At 49.0% G+C, this 16,494-nt stretch overlaps 1 protein-coding gene across 2 annotated transcripts in view; it reads left to right on the top strand.

The window, feature by feature from the left end:
- Nucleotides 1-14,660, top strand: part of LOC138246684 (nectin-2-like) — a 91,453-nt gene extending 76,793 nt beyond the window's left edge. For both annotated transcript variants that reach the window (XM_069201453.1, XM_069201452.1), the window contains one exon: nt 1,701-14,660. In XM_069201453.1, coding sequence (XP_069057554.1) covers nt 1,701-1,726 — 26 coding nt within the window. In that variant the 3' untranslated portion in view covers nt 1,727-14,660. The remainder of the gene's footprint in view (nt 1-1,700) is intronic.
- Nucleotides 14,661-16,494: the final 1,834 nt, after the last annotated feature.

Genomic DNA, 16,494 nt, shown 5'->3' with positions numbered 1-16,494 from the left:
TTGCCAGTAAATGCATTGTTTAGAATGTAGTGCGCTCTATATTGTGATTCTATTGCACAACCCCTAATTCACCCACAAGGGTTTCACCATTTGAGTTTTTGATGGAAAGGGAACCTTCCACTAAAGTCTGTGCAGGATGGATGTCAAGCATGATGTGTTGGAGGATGTTGACAGTAATGTGTGTCAGAAAATTCAAGACGCTCAAGATACACAAAAGATTTACTTTTACTCCAGAAAGAGTTTTTCCTCACTAGTTTAAGGTAGGTGATACGATACGCATCAAAATTGCTGTTCATAGAAAAAAGGGGGAATTAAATTTACTGAACCATTCGTTATCACTAAGGTCTGTGTCAATGCTGGTAGAGGCAGCAAGCGTAATTGGTGAGATGTAGTAAAAGTAAGTGATAAGGTTTTGACTACTCAAGGTAAGGTGGATGTCAACAATTCCTTGACCAACCTTAGTGGGTCGACAGACAAGGATGTCCATGTTCACAAAAGCGGCCGATCATGGAGGCTGCCTTTCAAGTATCGTCGAATGTGTCAAGGTTAGATAACTAAATTATACAGTTCAGCTTACAAATTTCAGTTGTAGAAGTAAATAGGTGCAGGTATGCTGTCAATTAGTCTATGTATATCTTTTACCATAGATTGTATTTTAGTTTTTTTCTTTTGTCCATTTTTTAATCTTACTTATGTTTTGAAATGGTGTTTTCATTTTTAAGAGAATGAAAGGATAGTGCGGTGTTCTACGCCATGACGTTTCACGCATTGCTGGTACATCAGTGATGTTATGGTGTTCCAGGTTGGAAAGAGGAGACTGGTTGAAGACGAGGCTTCTCCGGTGCAGTCTCTGTCAAATTGAATACAAGTTACTTTCTTCTTCATTTCTGTATGAGCGTCCTTACTACAGTAACTGCTGTTGCCTCAACAAGTCTCATCTTATGTTCCATCCTGGAGCACCATGAAATCACAGATGTACCAGCAAGGATGAAACGTCACAGCTTAGAAAACTCCACAGTACTGATACAGGGATCCCAGCCTAAGCACTGTCGATGATTTGAGTCTTAAAACAATACGCAAAAAATACAGAAACCAGCGTCATCAAACACATATAGAAATGATGAAATATTAGATTTCTTTCACAAACAAATATTTAAATAAAATCAAAATTGTCATTTTATTGGGAAGGTTGAAGCTGTTCTAAATTCAAGTCAGGCCACACATCGTCCCGCTGTATTCTGACTGGATCACGTGCACTGCTCCCACAAACCAATCTGAAGGTACTAACTTAATATTGAGCCTCCAATTTCACATTCCTTGACATTTATAAAACTTTTTTAAATGTTCAACTTTACAGTTTGCTTCTTTATTTATATGCACTTTATGAATCTGTTAATGTTGTTTCATTTTCTAAGCTGTGGCAGACCCCTGGCGAAGGCCTGGAAGATGCCTAGGGTTCCCAGAACCACAGGTTAAGAACCACCGCTTTAGAGGTTTATGAATTGAGAACCTGTAAACGGCGTTATTTACAGCACTGAGAAAAGAAAAAATGCTGCATTAGTATTTTATTAAAGCAAGTTATTTTTATTACGATTAACAATAACCACATCTGGTGTGGTCTATGTCCAATATATTGCTTTTCTTTTCAAATTAGTGTGGACTCGGTTAACCGTGGGTCTGTCTTCTACCCTCCTCTTTAGGACAAGCAGTACCCGAGTATTCGTGAGGACGCAGCCCTGGAGCTGTGCACCACCAAGCTTTAGAGCTGGATCTGTGGCTTCCACGGAGGACCTTCTCGGTGGTCGAGGTACGTTGCTAAGATACAGCGAGTGACCCATGGTGCTGTGCTACCGGTCTATCCATCTCTTCAGGGGACACCTCAGATCAGTCGTCCATAGCACCCCGACACTGGCAGTGAGCGTCATCAGCATCATCACTGGACTGGAGAGACCCCCACATTGGCAACAAGCGTCATAAGCATCATCACTGGACTAGAGGGACCCCGACACTGGCCGGGGTGTCATCAGCATCATCACTAGACCGGACACCCCGACACAGGCAGTGAGCATCATAAGCATTATCACTGGACTGGAGGGACCCCAACACTGGCCGGGGTGTCATCAGCATCATCACTGGACTGGAGGGACCCCGACACTGTCCGGGGTGTCATCAGCATCATCACTAGAACGGACACCCCGACACAGGCAGTGAGCATCATCAGCATTATCACTGGACCAAAGGACCCCAGGTACTGGCAAAGGGTCAGGCCAGTGGAGGTGCAGTGTTCTTCCTCGAGACAACATCACCAAACCCCTGGGGATTCTATAATATACAAGTGCTGCTTAGAAGAGCAAGTTTATCAGATGGTTCAAATCCATCCATGGAGGGGGAAGGAGGTGGGGAGGGGCACAATGCTGGGCTTTGGAACACATTGGCTAAAGCCTAGCAAGATATTGACATCTATAAACACCTCTGCCTCCAGCCAAAGGCCTCTTTGGTGGGAACAAATGATGAGACATGATCAAGGTGCTTTTTTGTGATTCAGGAAGAGTGAAATTTTAATTAAGGAACTGAATAATCTAAAGGCATGTAATGCACCAGTGCTTTACGTGGGCAGGTCCTGTCTGGTACGGAGTACCTGCACTTCTATATTTCCATTTAAAGCACAGGCCTGCAGATGTTATGTTGGGATCTTGGATGGACAAGTACTCGCCAGAAACTCAGATATTCCCATCAGAAAAACCTTGTGTTCAGCCTGCGTAATTCTAGATATCATCTCATCTTGAAATATAGAGCCACAGCTCAAGTAGAACCTTTGCAAATGCTCTTCTGAGGCAAGTAATGGCCTCCTAGGCTATTGTCTTACTGTCAACTAAAAAATAACTCAAGGAGACCTATTCTGCCATAAGAAGTTATGTTCCTGGAAAAAATAGTGTCACATAGCGCTGACCTTCAATGGACTAAAACTCTTCTATACTGCGCTATGAAAATTCGGTTCTCAGAATATGTACCAAGACCAAACATACAAAATATTGTACCAGAGGCTGGTTCCAACCACACAGCTATGTTTGGCACATGCCATCTAATGTTCCATAGCTAGGCCTGTCTCATTTCGAGTCATGTTCCCTAGCCAGGGCTGCCTCATGTCATATTCCCTAGCTAGGGTTGCCTCATCTCATGCTCCCTAGCTAGGGTTGCCTCATCTCATGTTCCCTATTGGGGGCTGCTTTATCTCATGTCCCCTAACTACGGTTGTCTCATTTCAAGTTCCCTAGCTAGGGTTGTTTCTTCTCATGTTCCCTAGCTAGGGATGTCTCATCTCATGTCCCCAAAAAACGGTTGTCTAATTTCATGTTCCTTAATTAGGGTTGTCTCATCTCATGTTCCCTAGCCAGCGCTGCCTCATCTTATGATCCCTAGCTAGGGTTATCTCATGAGCCCTAGCCAGGCCTGTCTCATCTCATGTTCCTTAGCTAGGATTGCCTCATCTCATGTTCCCTAGCCAGGGCTGCCTTATCTCATGTTCCCTAGCTAGGGTTGTCTCATCTCATGTTTCCTAGCCAGGGTGCCTTTTCTTATGTCTCCTAGCTACGGTTGTCTCATTTCATGTTCCCTAGTTAGGGTGCTCTCATCTAATGTTCGCTCGCCAGGGCTGCCTCATCTCATGTACCCTAGCTAGGGGTGTCTGATTTCATGATCCCTAGCTAGGCCTGCCTCATCTCATGTTCCTTAGCCAGCGTTGCCTCATCTCATGAACCCTAGCTAGGCCTGTCTCATCTCATGTTCCCTAGCCAGCACCGCCTTATCTCGTGATCCCTAGCTTGGCGTGTCTCATCTAATGTTCGCTAGCCAGGGCTGCCTTATCTCATGTACCCTAGCTAGGGGTGTCTGATTTCACGATCCCTACCTAGGCCTGTCTCATCTCATGTTCCCTAGCCAGCGTTGCCTCATCTCATGAACCCTAGTTAGGCCTGTCTCATCTCATGTTCCCTAGCCAGCACCGCCTTATCTCGTGATCCCTAGCTTGGCTTGTCTCATTCATGTTTCCTAGTCAGGGTTGTCTTATGTCATGTTCACTAGCCAGTGGTGTCTCATCTCATGATCCCTAGCTAGGCCTGTCTCATCTCATGTTTTCTAGCCAGTGCTACCTCATCTCTTGATCCCTAGCTAGGCCTGTCTCAACTCATGTTCCCTAGCCAGCGCTGCCTCAGCTCATGATCCCTAGCTTGGCCTGTCTCATCTCATGTTCCCTAGCCAGGTTTGTCTCATCTCATGTTCACTACCCAGCGGTGCCTATTCTCATGACCCATAGCTAGGCGTGTCTCATCTCATGTTCCCTAAACAGCGCAGACTCATCTCATGATCCCTAGCTAGGGTTGTCTCATCTCGTGTTCTTTGGCTAGGGTTGTCTCATCTCATGATCCCTAGCTAGGGTTGTCTCATCTTATGCTCCCTAGCTAGACCTGTCTCATCTCATGGTCTTTAGCCAGGACTGCCTTATTTCATGTTCCCTAGCTATGGTTGCCTCATCTCATGCTCCCTAGCCAGCGCTGCCTCATTTCATGATCCCTAGCCAGGGCTGCCTCATCTCATTTTCTCTAGCTAGGCCTGTCTCATCTCATGATCCCTAGCCAGGGCTCCCTCTTCTCCTGTTCCCTAAATAGAGATGTCTCATCTCATGATCCCTAGCTAGGGTTATCTCATGATCCTTGGCCAGGCCTGTCTCATCCCATGTTCCTTAGCTAAGGTTCCCTCATCTCATGTTCCCTAGCCAGAGCTGCCTTATCTCATGTTTCCTAGATAGGGTTGCCTCATCTCATGTTCCCTAGCCATGGCTGCCTTATCTTATGTCTCCTAGCTACGGTTGTCTCATTTCTTGTTCCCTAGTTAGGGAGGTCTCATCTAATGTTCGCTAGCCAGGGCTGCCTTATCTCATATACCCTAGCTAGGGTTGCCTGATCGCATGATCCCTCGCTAGTCCTGTCTCCTCTCATGTTCCCTAGCCAGCAATGCCTTCTCTCATGACCCCTAGCTTGGCGTGACTCATTCATGTTCCCTAGCCAGGGTTGTCTTAGTTCATGTTCACTAGCCAGCAGTGCCTCATCTCATGATCTCTAGCTAGGCCTGTCTCATCACATGTTGCCTCATCTCATATCCCCTAGCTATGGCTGTCTCGTCTCAAGTTCCCTAGCCAGCGCTGCCTCATCTCATGATCCCTAGCTTTTATTGTCTCATTTCATATTTCCTAGCCAGCGCTGACTCCTCTCATGATCCCTAGCTAGGGTTGTTTCATTTCATGTTCCCTATCTAGGGTTGTCTTATCTCATGTTCCCTAGCTCGGCCTGTCTCATCTCATGTTCCCTAGCAGGGGCTGCTTTAGCTCATGTCCCCTAGCCACTTCTGTCTCATCTCATGCTCCCTATCCAGCACTGCCTCATCTCATGATCTCTCACTAGGGTGGTCACATCTCATATTTCCTAGCCAGCACTGACTCGTCTCATGATCCCTAGCTAGGGTTGTCTCATCTCATGTTCCCTTGCTAGGGTTGTCACATCTCATGATCCCTAGCCAGGGTTGTCTTATCTCATGATCCCTAGCCAGGGTTGTCTTATCTCATGATCCCTAGCCAGGGTTGTCTCATCTCATGTTCCCTAGCCAGCACTGCCTCATCTCATGATCCCTAGCCAGCACTGCCTCATCTCATGATCTCTTGCTAGGGTGGTCTCATCTCATGTTTCCTAGCTAGCACTGACTCAGCTCATGATCCCTAGCTAGGGTTGTCTCATCTCATGTTACCTTGCTAGGACTGTCTCATCTCATGATCCCTAGCTAGGGTTGTCTCATCTCATGATCCCTAGCCAGGGTTGTCTCATCTCATGTTCCCTTGCTAGGGTTGTCTCATCTCACGATCCCTAGCCAGAGTTGTCTCATCTCATGAACCCTAGCCAGGGTTGTCTCATCTCATGTTCCCTAGCCAGCGCTGCCCCATCTCATGATCCCTAGCCAGGGCTGCCTCATCTCATGTTCCCTAACTAGGCCTGCCTCATCTCATGATCCCTAGCCAGGGTTGTCTCATCTCATGATGCCTAGCCAGGGTTGTCTCATCTCATGATCCCTAGCCAGGGCTGCCTCATCTCATGTTCCCTAACTAGGCCTGTCTCATCTCATGTTCCCTAGCCAGTGCTTCCTCATCTTATGATCCCTAGATCGGCCTGTCTCATCTCATGTTCCCTAGCAGGGGCTGCTTTAGCTCATGTCCCCTAGCCACTTCTGTCTCATCTCATGCTCCCTATCCAGCACTGCCTCATCTCATGATCTCTCACTAGGGTGGTCACATCTCATATTTCCTAGCCAGCACTGACTCGTCTCATGATCCCTAGCTAGGGTTGTCTCATCTCATGTTCCCTTGCTAGGGTTGTCACATCTCATGATCCCTAGCCAGGGTTGTCTTATCTCATGATGCCTAGCCAGGGTTGTCTTATCTCATGATCCCTAGCAAGGGTTGTCTCATCTCATGTTCCCTAGCCAGCACTGCCTCATCTCATGATCCCTAGCCAGCACTGCCTCATCTCATGATCTCTCGCTAGGGTGGTCTCATCTCATGTTTCCTAGCTAGCACTGACTCAGCTCATGATCCCTAGCTAGGGTTGTCTCATCTCATGTTACCTTGCTAGGACTGTCTCATCTCATGATCCCTAGCTAGGGTTGTCTCATCTCATGATCCCTAGCCAGGGTTGTCTCATCTCATGTTCCCTTGCTAGGATTGTCTCATCTCACGATCCCTAGCCAGAGTTGTCTCATCTCATGAACCCTAGCCAGGGTTGTCTCATCTCATGTTCCCTAGCCAGCGCTGCCCCATCTCATGATCCCTAGCCAGGGCTGCCTCATCTCATGTTCCCTAACTAGGCCTGCCTCATCTCATGATCCCTAGCCAGGGTTGTCTCATCTCATAATCCCTAGACAGCGCTGCCTCATCTCATGATCCCTAGCCAGGGCTGCCTCATCTCATGTTCCCTAACTAGGCCTGTCTCATCTCATGTTCCCTAGCCAGTGCTTCCTCATCTTATGATCCCTAGCTAGGCCTGTCTCATCTCATGTTCTCTAGCTAGGCCTGTCTCATCTCATGTTCTCTAGCTAGGCCTGTCTCATCCCATGTTCCTTAGCAAGTGCTGCCTCATCTCATGAAGCCTAGCTAGGCCTGTCTCATCCCATGTTCCCTTGCTAAGGTTGCCTTATCTCATGTCCCTAGCTGGGCCTGTCTCTTCTCATGTTCCCTACCTAGGGTTGTTTCATTGCATGTTCCTAGCTAGGCCTATCTCATCTCATGTTTCCTAGCCAGCGCTGACTCATCTCATGATCCCTAGCTAGGGTTGTCTCATTTCATGTTCCCCAGTTAGGGTTGTCTCATCTCATGATCCCTATCTAGGGTTGTCTTATCTCTTGTTCCCTAGCTAGGCCTGTCTCATCTCATGTTCCCTAGCAGGGGCTGCTTTAGCTCATGTCCCCGAGCCACTTCTGTCCCATCTCGTGCTCCCTATCCAGCACTGCCTCATCTCATGATCTCTTGCTAGGGTGGTCTCATCTCATGTTTCCTAGCTAGCACTGACTCGTCTCATGTCCCCTAGCTAGGGCTGCCTCATCTCATGTTCCCTAACTAGGCCTGCCTCATCTCATGATCCCTAGCCAGGGTTGTCTCATCTCATGATCCCTAGCCAGGGTTGTCTCATCTCATGTTCCCTAGCCAGCGCTGCCCCATCTCATGATCCCTAGCCAGGGCTGCCTCATCTCATGTTCCCTAACTAGGCCTGCCTCATCTCATGATCCCTAGCCAGGGTTGTCTCATCTCATGATCCCTAGACAGCGCTGCCTCATCTCATGATCCCTAGCCAGGGCTGCCTCATCTCATGTTCCCTAACTAGGCCTGTCTCATCTCATGTTCCCTAGCCAGTGCTTCCTCATCTTATGATCCCTAGCTCGGCCTGTCTCATCTCATGTTCCCTAGCAGGGGCTGCTTTAGCTCATGTCCCCTATCCACTTCTGTCTCATCTCATGCTCCCTATCCAGCACTGCCTCATCTCATGATCTCTCACTAGGGTGGTCAAATCTCATATTTCCTAGCCAGCACTGACTTGTCTCATGATCCCTAGCTAGGGTTGTCTCATCTCATGTTCCCTTGCTAGGGTTGTCACATCTCATGATCCCTAGCCAGGGTTGTCTTATCTCATGATGCCTAGCCAGGGTTGTCTTATCTCATGATCCCTCGCCAGGGTTGTCTCATCTCATGTTCCCTAGCCAGCACTGCCTCATCTCATGATCCCTAGCCAGCACTGCCTCATCTCATGATCTCTCGCTAGGGTGGTCTCATCTCATGTTTCCTAGCTAGCACTGACTCAGCTCATGATCCCTAGCTAGGGTTGTCTCATCTCATGTTACCTTGCTAGGACTGTCTCATCTCATGATCCCTAGCTAGGGTTGTCTCATCTCATGATCCCTAGCCAGGGTTGTCTCATCTCATGTTCCCTTGCTAGGATTGTCTCATCTCACGATCCCTAGCCAGAGTTGTCTCATCTCATGAACCCTAGCCAGGGTTGTCTCATCTCATGTTCCCTAGCCAGCGCTGCCCCATCTCATGATCCCTAGCCAGGGCTGCCTCATCTCATGTTCCCTAACTAGGCCTGCCTCATCTCATGATCCCTAGCCAGGGTTGTCTCATCTCATAATCCCTAGACAGCGCTGCCTCATCTCATGATCCCTAGCCAGGGCTGCCTCATCTCATGTTCCCTAACTAGGCCTGTCTCATCTCATGTTCCCTAGCCAGTGCTTCCTCATCTTATGATCCCTAGCTAGGCCTGTCTCATCTCATGTTCTCTAGCTAGGCCTGTCTCATCTCATGTTCTCTAGCTAGGCCTGTCTCATCCCATGTTCCTTAGCAAGTGCTGCCTCATCTCATGAAGCCTAGCTAGGCCTGTCTCATCCCATATTCCCTTGCTAAGGTTGCCTTATCTCATGTCCCTAGCTGGGCCTGTCTCATCTCATGTTCCCTACCTAGGGTTGTTTCATTGCATGTTCCTAGCTAGGCCTATCTCATCTCATGTTTCCTAGCCAGCGCTGACTCATCTCATGATCCCTAGCTAGGGTTGTCTCATTTCATGTTCCCCAGTTAGGGTTGTCTCATCTCATGATCCCTATCTAGGGTTGTCTTATCTCATGTTCCCTAGCTAGGCCTGTCTCATCTCATGTTCCCTAGCAGGGGCTGCTTTAGCTCATGTCCCAGAGCCACTTCTGTCCCATCTCGTGCTCCCTATTCAGCACTGCCTCATCTCATGATCTCTTGCTAGGGTGGTCTCATCTCATGTTTCCTAGCTAGCACTGACTCGTCTCATGTTCCCTAGCTAGGGCTGCCTCATCTCATGTTCCCTAACTAGGCCTGCCTCATCTCATGATCCCTAGCCAGGGTTGTCTCATCTCATGATCCCTAGCCAGGGTTGTCTCATCTCATGGTCCCTAGCCGGCGCTGCCTCATCTCATGATCCCTAGCCAGGGCTGCTTCATCATCTCATGTTCCCTAACTAGGCCTGTCTCATCTCATGTTCCCTAGCCAGTGCTTCCTCATCTTATGATCCCTAGCTAGGCCTGTCTCATCTCATGTTCTCTAGCTAGGCCTGTCTCATCTCATGTTCCTTAGCAAGTGCTGCCTCATCTCATGAAGCCTAGCTAGGCCTTTCTCATCCCATGTTCCCTAGCTAGGGCTGCCTCATCTCATGTTCCCTAACTAGGCCTGCCTCATCTCATGATCCCTAGCCAGGGTTGTCTCATCTCATGATCCCTAGCCAGGGTTGTCTCATCTCATGGTCCCTAGCCAGCGCTGCCTCATCTCATGATCCCTAGCCAGGGCTGCTTCATCATCTCATGTTCCCTAACTAGGCCTGTCTCATCTCATGTTCCCTAGCCAGTGCTTCCTCATCTTATGATCCCTAGCTAGGCCTGTCTTATCTCATATTCCCTAGCTAGGCCTGTCTCATCTCATGTTCCCTAGCAGGGGCTGCTTTAGCTCATGTCTCCTAGCCACTTCTGTCTCATCTCATGCGCCATATCCAGCACTGCCTCATCTCATGATCTCTTGCTAGGGTGGTCTCATCTCATTTTTCCTAGCCAGCACTGACTCGTCTCATGATCCCTAGCTAGGGTTGTCTCAGCTCATGTTCCCTTGCTAGGGTGTCTCATCTCATGATCCCTAACCAGGGTTGTCTCATCTCATGATCCCTAGCCAGGGTTGTCTCATCTCATGTGCCCTAGCCAGCGCTGCCTCATCTCATGAAACCTAGCCAGGGTTGTCTCATCTCATGATCCCTAGCCAACGCTGCCTCATCTCATGATCCCTAGCCAGGGCTGCCTCATCTAATGTTCCCTAACTAGGCCTGCCTCATCTCATGTTCCCTAGCCAGTGCTTCCTCATCTTCTGATCCCTAGCTAGGCCTGTCTCATCTCATGTTCTCTAGCTAGGCCTGTCTCATCTCATGTTCCTTAGCAAGTGCTGCCTCATCTCATGAAGCCTAGCTAGGCCTTTCTCATCCCATGTTCCCTTGCTAAGGTTGCCTTATCTCAGCCATATCTCATGTCCCTAGCTGGGCCTGTCTCATCTCATGTTTCCTACCTAGGGTTGTTTCATCGCATGTTCCTAGCTAGGCCTGTCTCATCTCATGTTTCCTAGCCAGCGCTGACTCATCTCATGATCCCTAGCTAGGGTTGTCTAATTTCATGTTCCCCAGTTAGGGTTGTCTCATCTCATGATCCCTATCTAGGGTTGTCTTATCTCATATTCCCTAGCTAGGCCTGTCTCATCTCATGTTCCCTAGCAGGGGCTGCTTTAGCTCATGTCTCCTAGCCACTTCTGTCTCATCTCATGCGCCATATCCAGCACTGCCTCATCTCATGATCTCTTGCTAGGGTGGTCTCATCTCATTTTTCCTAGCCAGCACTGACTTGTCTCATGATCCCTAGCTAGGGTTGTCTCAGCTCATGTTCCCTTGCTAGGGTGTCTCATCTCATGATCCCTAGCCAGGGTTGTCTCATCTCATGATCCCTAGCCAGGGTTGTCTCATCTCATGTGCCCTAGCCAGAGCTGCCTCATGAACCCTAGCCAGGGTTGTCTCATCTCATGATCCCTAGCCAACGCTGCCTCATCTCATGATCCCTAGCCAGGGCTGCCTCATCTCATGTTCCCTAACTAGGCCTGCCTCATCTCATGATCCCTAGCCGGGGTTGTCTCATCTCATGATCCCTAGCCAGGGGCGTCTCATCTCATGTTCCCTAGCCAGGGCTGCTTCATCATCTCATGTTCCCTAACTTGGCTTGTCTCATCTCATGTTCCCTAGCCAGTGCTTCCTCATCTTATGATCCCTAGCTAGGCCTGTCTCATCTCAAGTTCCTAGCTAGGCCTATCTCATCTCATGTTTCCTAGCCAGCGCTGACTCATCTCATGATCCCTAGCTAGGGTTGTCTCATTTCATGTTCCCCAGTTAGGGTTGTCTCATCTCATGATCCCTATCTAGGGTTGTCTTATCTCATGTTCCCTAGCTAGGCCTGTCTCATCTCATGTTCCCTAGCAGGGGCTGCTTTAGCTCATGTCCCCTAGCCACTTCTGTCCCATCTCGTGCTCCCTATCCAGCACTGCCTCATCTCATGATCTCTTGCTAGGGTGGTCTCATCTCATGTTTCCTAGCTAGCACTGACTCGTCTCATGTCCCCTAGCTAGGGCTGCCTCATCTCATGTTCCCTAACTAGGCCTGCCTCATCTCATGATCCCTAGCCGGGGTTGTCTCATCTCATGATCCCTAGCCAGGGTTGTCTCATCTCATGGTCCCTAGCCAGCGCTGCCTCATCTCATGATCCCTAGCCAGGGCTGCTTCATCATCTCATGTTACCTAACTAGGCCTGTCTCATCTCATGTTCCCTAGCCAGTGCTTCCTCATCTTATGATCCCTAGCTAGGCCTGTCTCATCTCATGTTCTCTAGCTAGGCCTGTCTCATCTCATGTTCCTTAGCAAGTGCTGCCTCATCTCATGAAGCCTAACTAGGCCTGTCTCATCCCTTGTTCCCTTGCTAAGGTTGCCTTATCTCAGCCTTATCTCATGTCCCTAGCTGGGCCAGTCTCATCTCAGGTTCCCTACCTAGGGTTGTTTCATCGCATGTTCCTAGCTAGGCCTGTCTCATCTCATGTTTCAAAGCCAGCGCTGACTCATCTCATGATCCCTAGCTAGGGTTGTCTAATTTCATGTTCCCCAGTTAGGGTTGTCTCATCTCATGATCCCTATCTAGGGTTGTCTTATCTCATATTCCCTAGCTAGGCCTGTCTCATCTCATGTTCCCTAGCAGGGGCTGCTTTAGCTCATGTCTCCTAGCCACTTCTGTCTCATCTCATGCGCCATATCCAGCACTGCCTCATCTCATGATCTCTTGCTAGGGTGGTCTCATCTCATTTTTCCTAGCCAGCACTGACTCGTCTCATGATCCCTAGCTAGGGTTGTCTCAGCTCATGTTCCCTTGCTAGGGTGTCTCATCTCATGATCCCTAGCCAGGGTTGTCTCATCTCATGATCCCTAGCCAGGGTTGTCTCATCTCATGTGCCCTAGCCAGCGCTGCCTCATCTCATGAACCCTTGCCAGGGTTGTCTCATCTCATGATCCCTAGCCAACGCTGCCTCATCTCATGATCCCTAGCCAGGGCTGCCTCATCTCATGTTCCCTAACTAGGCCTGCCTCATCTCATGATCCCTAGCCAGGGTTGTCTCATCTCATGATCCCTAGCCAGGGTTGTCTCATCTCATGTTCCCTAGCCAGGGCTGCTTCATCATCTCATGTTCCCTAACTAGGCCTGTCTCATCTCATGTTCCCTAGCCAGTGCTTCCTCATCTTATGATCCCTAGCTAGGCCTGTCTCATCTCATGTTCTCTAGCTAGGCCTGTCTTATCTCATGTTCCTTAGCAAGTGCTGCCTCATCTCATGAAGCCTAACTAGGCCTGTCTCATCCCATGTTCCCTTGCTAAGGTTGCCTTATCTCAGCCTTATCTCATGTCTCTAGCTGGGCCAGTCTCATCTCATGTTCCCTACCTAGGGTTGTTTCATCGCATGTTCCTAGCTAGGCCTGTCTCATCTCATGTTTCCTAGCCAGCGCTGACTCATCTCATGATCCCTAGCTAGGGTTGTCTCATTTCATGTTCACCAGTTAGGGTTGTCTCATCTCATGATCCCTATCTAGGGTTGTCTTATCTCATATTCCCTAGCTAGGCCTGTCTCATCTTATGTTCCCTAGCTGGGGCTGCTTTAGCTCATGTCTCCTAGCCACTTCTGTCTCATCTCATGCTCCCTATCCAGCACTGCCTCATCTCATGATCTCTTGCTAGGGTGGTCTCATCTCATGTTTCCTATCCAGCACTGACTCGTCTCATGATCCCTAGCTAGGGTTGTCGCAGCTCATGTTCCCTTGCTAGGGTGTCTCATCTCATGATCCCTAGCCAGGGTTGTCTCATCTCATGATCCCTAGCCAGGGTTGTCTCATCTCATGTGCCCTTTCCAGCACTGCCTCATCTCATGATCCCTAGCCAGGGCTGCCTCATCTCATGTTCCCTAACTAGGCCTGTCTCATCTCATGATCCCTAGCTAGGGTTGTGTCATCTCATGTTCCCTAGCCAGTGCTTCCTCATCTCATGATCCCGAGCTAGGACTGTCTCATCTCATGTTTTCTAGCTAGGCCTGTCTCATCTCATGTTCCTTAGCAAGTGCTGCCTCATCTCATGAAGCCTAGCTAGGCCTGTCTCATCTCATGTTCCCTCGCTAGGGTTGCCTTATCTCATGTTCCCTAGCTAGGCCTGTCTCATCTCATGTTCCCTACCTAGGGTTATTTCATCGCATGTTCCTGGCTAGGCCTGTCTTATCTCATGTTCCCTAGCCGGGGCTGCCTCACTTCATGTTAGGGTCTATTGGTGGTTTGTGAAATTGTATTTAGTTGAATTGTGTTTCAAGAACTTAAGATTTGTTCCAGTGGGAGGAGATGTGTTATATTGTAGTAGGCTACTTTAACACATGTCCTTCCCCTGGGAACTCACCAGCATGCCATGGTGTATAGCTTCCAGGCTAGCAGTTGCTAGCTGCAGTGTTTCTGACACAATGTTTGTTGATATATGATGTCATTGAGCACGAGATTGAAGAACTAGCAGTTGAGGGTCAACTAATGGTAGAGTGGTGTAGTGGGTTAATGCACTTCCTGTGTGTTCTACACAAACGTTTACACAGGGAAGTGATGACCATCATAGGACACAAATGGCGGTGCCACAGCGAGCTCGGAAGTTACAGTCATGCACTGATATCCCTCTAAAGTGTGGAATGTAGGTTCTGGATCATGTTTGCTGCACTGAGGGGCTCTAACCACTGCCAGTGTGGAGGACAGAAGACACAAGACATGTCCCCGCAGCACACCGACCTGGCTCCCACGTCACAGAATTCAATCATGTCTGGATATAATGTTTCAATTTGGATAAACAGATTCTATTTAAAACTCATCAGAGTAGTTTTAACTTTGAATGCATCCCACAAATGATAAAAAAATGACTGTAAATTATGTTTTCTTGGCTTCTCTCAACACTAAAGTATATATTTAATTCACATCAAGAATTAAGAGTTTATGTGCTTCATCTGTACATCCCACGTGGAAGTGTGTTTTGCATGTGCTGGAGACCTGCCCCATGCTGTGACCTCCCTTCTCACTCCCGGGGTCAGGGTCACTGCAGACACACGTCACCTTAGAAGAACGAGCAGCTGTGGAGCAGCTGGAATGCACTGACAATTGGGGGCCTCTTTGCTGCCCTTCCTCTTGGGGACTACGCGATATATGGGGGCGCTGCAGCACCGCACACAGCCCTATCTCCAAAGCCCCACTGACCTTAGAACTGGAGACCCCATATCTGTGTAGCAGGCCTGTGGTGAGCTGGGCAGTAAAGGATTACTATCTTACGTTACATTACATTGGAGTCATTCACCACCTGTATCCTGGTCACAGCACTACTGGAGTCCAAACCGCACCCCTCTCCACCACTGGGCTCTCTCAGGGCAGTGAGGCGGGAGCCAAAGTACATGGAGGGCCCCTCTCCAGATTCACCCAGGAGCTCCCAGGCCAGGGCACTGTGCTGAAGGGGCCCCCTGGAGCTCGGGGGCCCCCAGAACAGCGGGGGCTGCAGGGGCCTTTGTTGCGCCACTGAGTCCAAGGCCTACTCAAGGAGGCGAGGTGGGTGAGATGGGGCAGTCAAAGCAGTGGCGTAACGAACCTTGAGGGGCCATGGGCTTAGAGTCATTTTTTTGACAGGAACGCCTACTTTTCATCTCATTGACGCAAGGTGGATTCATGCATCCAAAAAATGGGTCTAACTCCAATATTTTGACACTGGACGTGTCTAGCGTCAAAATATAAATATGGAGTTAAGTTTGCTCCATTTTATCGGAAAAAAAAATGCTGCTAAAATGGCACAGAATATAAATAAGCCCCTAAATATAAACACTAGTAATCAGAAATAGGCATTGAAAAGGTTAGAAAATAGTGCAAATAGCAATAACCAATAGTGACTCCTGGGGGACCATAAACCACATACTAAAAAAATGGAATGTGAACACAGGACCCCAACCTAGGTAAGTGGAATGTGTAGAGGGGAGCTGAAAGTACTAGAAAACCACAGAGTTAAGTAACACAGTACCCCCCAGTGACCAGGAAAGCAGAAGTAAATCACTGGAATTTCCCCAAACCACCCAAAAGGAAGAAAAAGAAGAAAAGAAGACACCCAGACAAGACTGCAAGAAACCAGCAGTGGATTCCTGAAGATGGGACCAAGTCCAAAAGTCACAGTGGAGGAGTAGGAGCTATTACCAACCCAGCTGTACTTGCAGGAGTTGATTGTTGCTAAAGAACAGGTCAGAACTGCAGCCCTGGAGCCAGAGAAGAGTTCCTGAGGGATGCAGAAGATGTCCCACGCTGGAGTGAGGATTACAGACGGGCACCTCGGGTCTGGGCGGGCTTTGTGTTGATTTTCCACGCCCAGCGATGTTGCGTTGAAATCCGGTTGCGCAATGTCAAGAAACCGCATTGCGTGGGGTTTTGCGTTGTTAACAGCAGCCGCTGCGTGTGTTGCGCATCGTTTTTACAACAGCGTTGCGTCGATCTCCCAGCTGTGATGCAGGTGGAGCATCGATTTAGCCGCGAGGCTGGCGGCATGTTGTTTTTCAGTCGTGAAGCGGGTGGTGCTTCGAAAGTTTCCCCGCATGGCGGTCTATGCGTGGATTTCTGTCCTTTTCCTCCAGCAGCACCTTCTAAGGGCCTGAAGACAGGTTAGGGCACAACTTGGCAGGCAGGACTCTCAGCAGAAAGCCCACGTGCTGGCAGAGAGAAGTCTTTGATGTCCCTGAGACTTCAGCAACAGGAGGCACGCTCAGCTCAAGCTCTTGGAGATTC

Source organism: Pleurodeles waltl, chromosome 7 (assembly GCF_031143425.1).
Source record: "Pleurodeles waltl isolate 20211129_DDA chromosome 7, aPleWal1.hap1.20221129, whole genome shotgun sequence".
NCBI lineage: Eukaryota > Metazoa > Chordata > Amphibia > Caudata > Salamandridae > Pleurodeles > Pleurodeles waltl.
The sequence above is the reverse complement of the archived record's forward strand: the minus strand, read 5'-3'. Positions and strand labels throughout refer to the sequence as shown.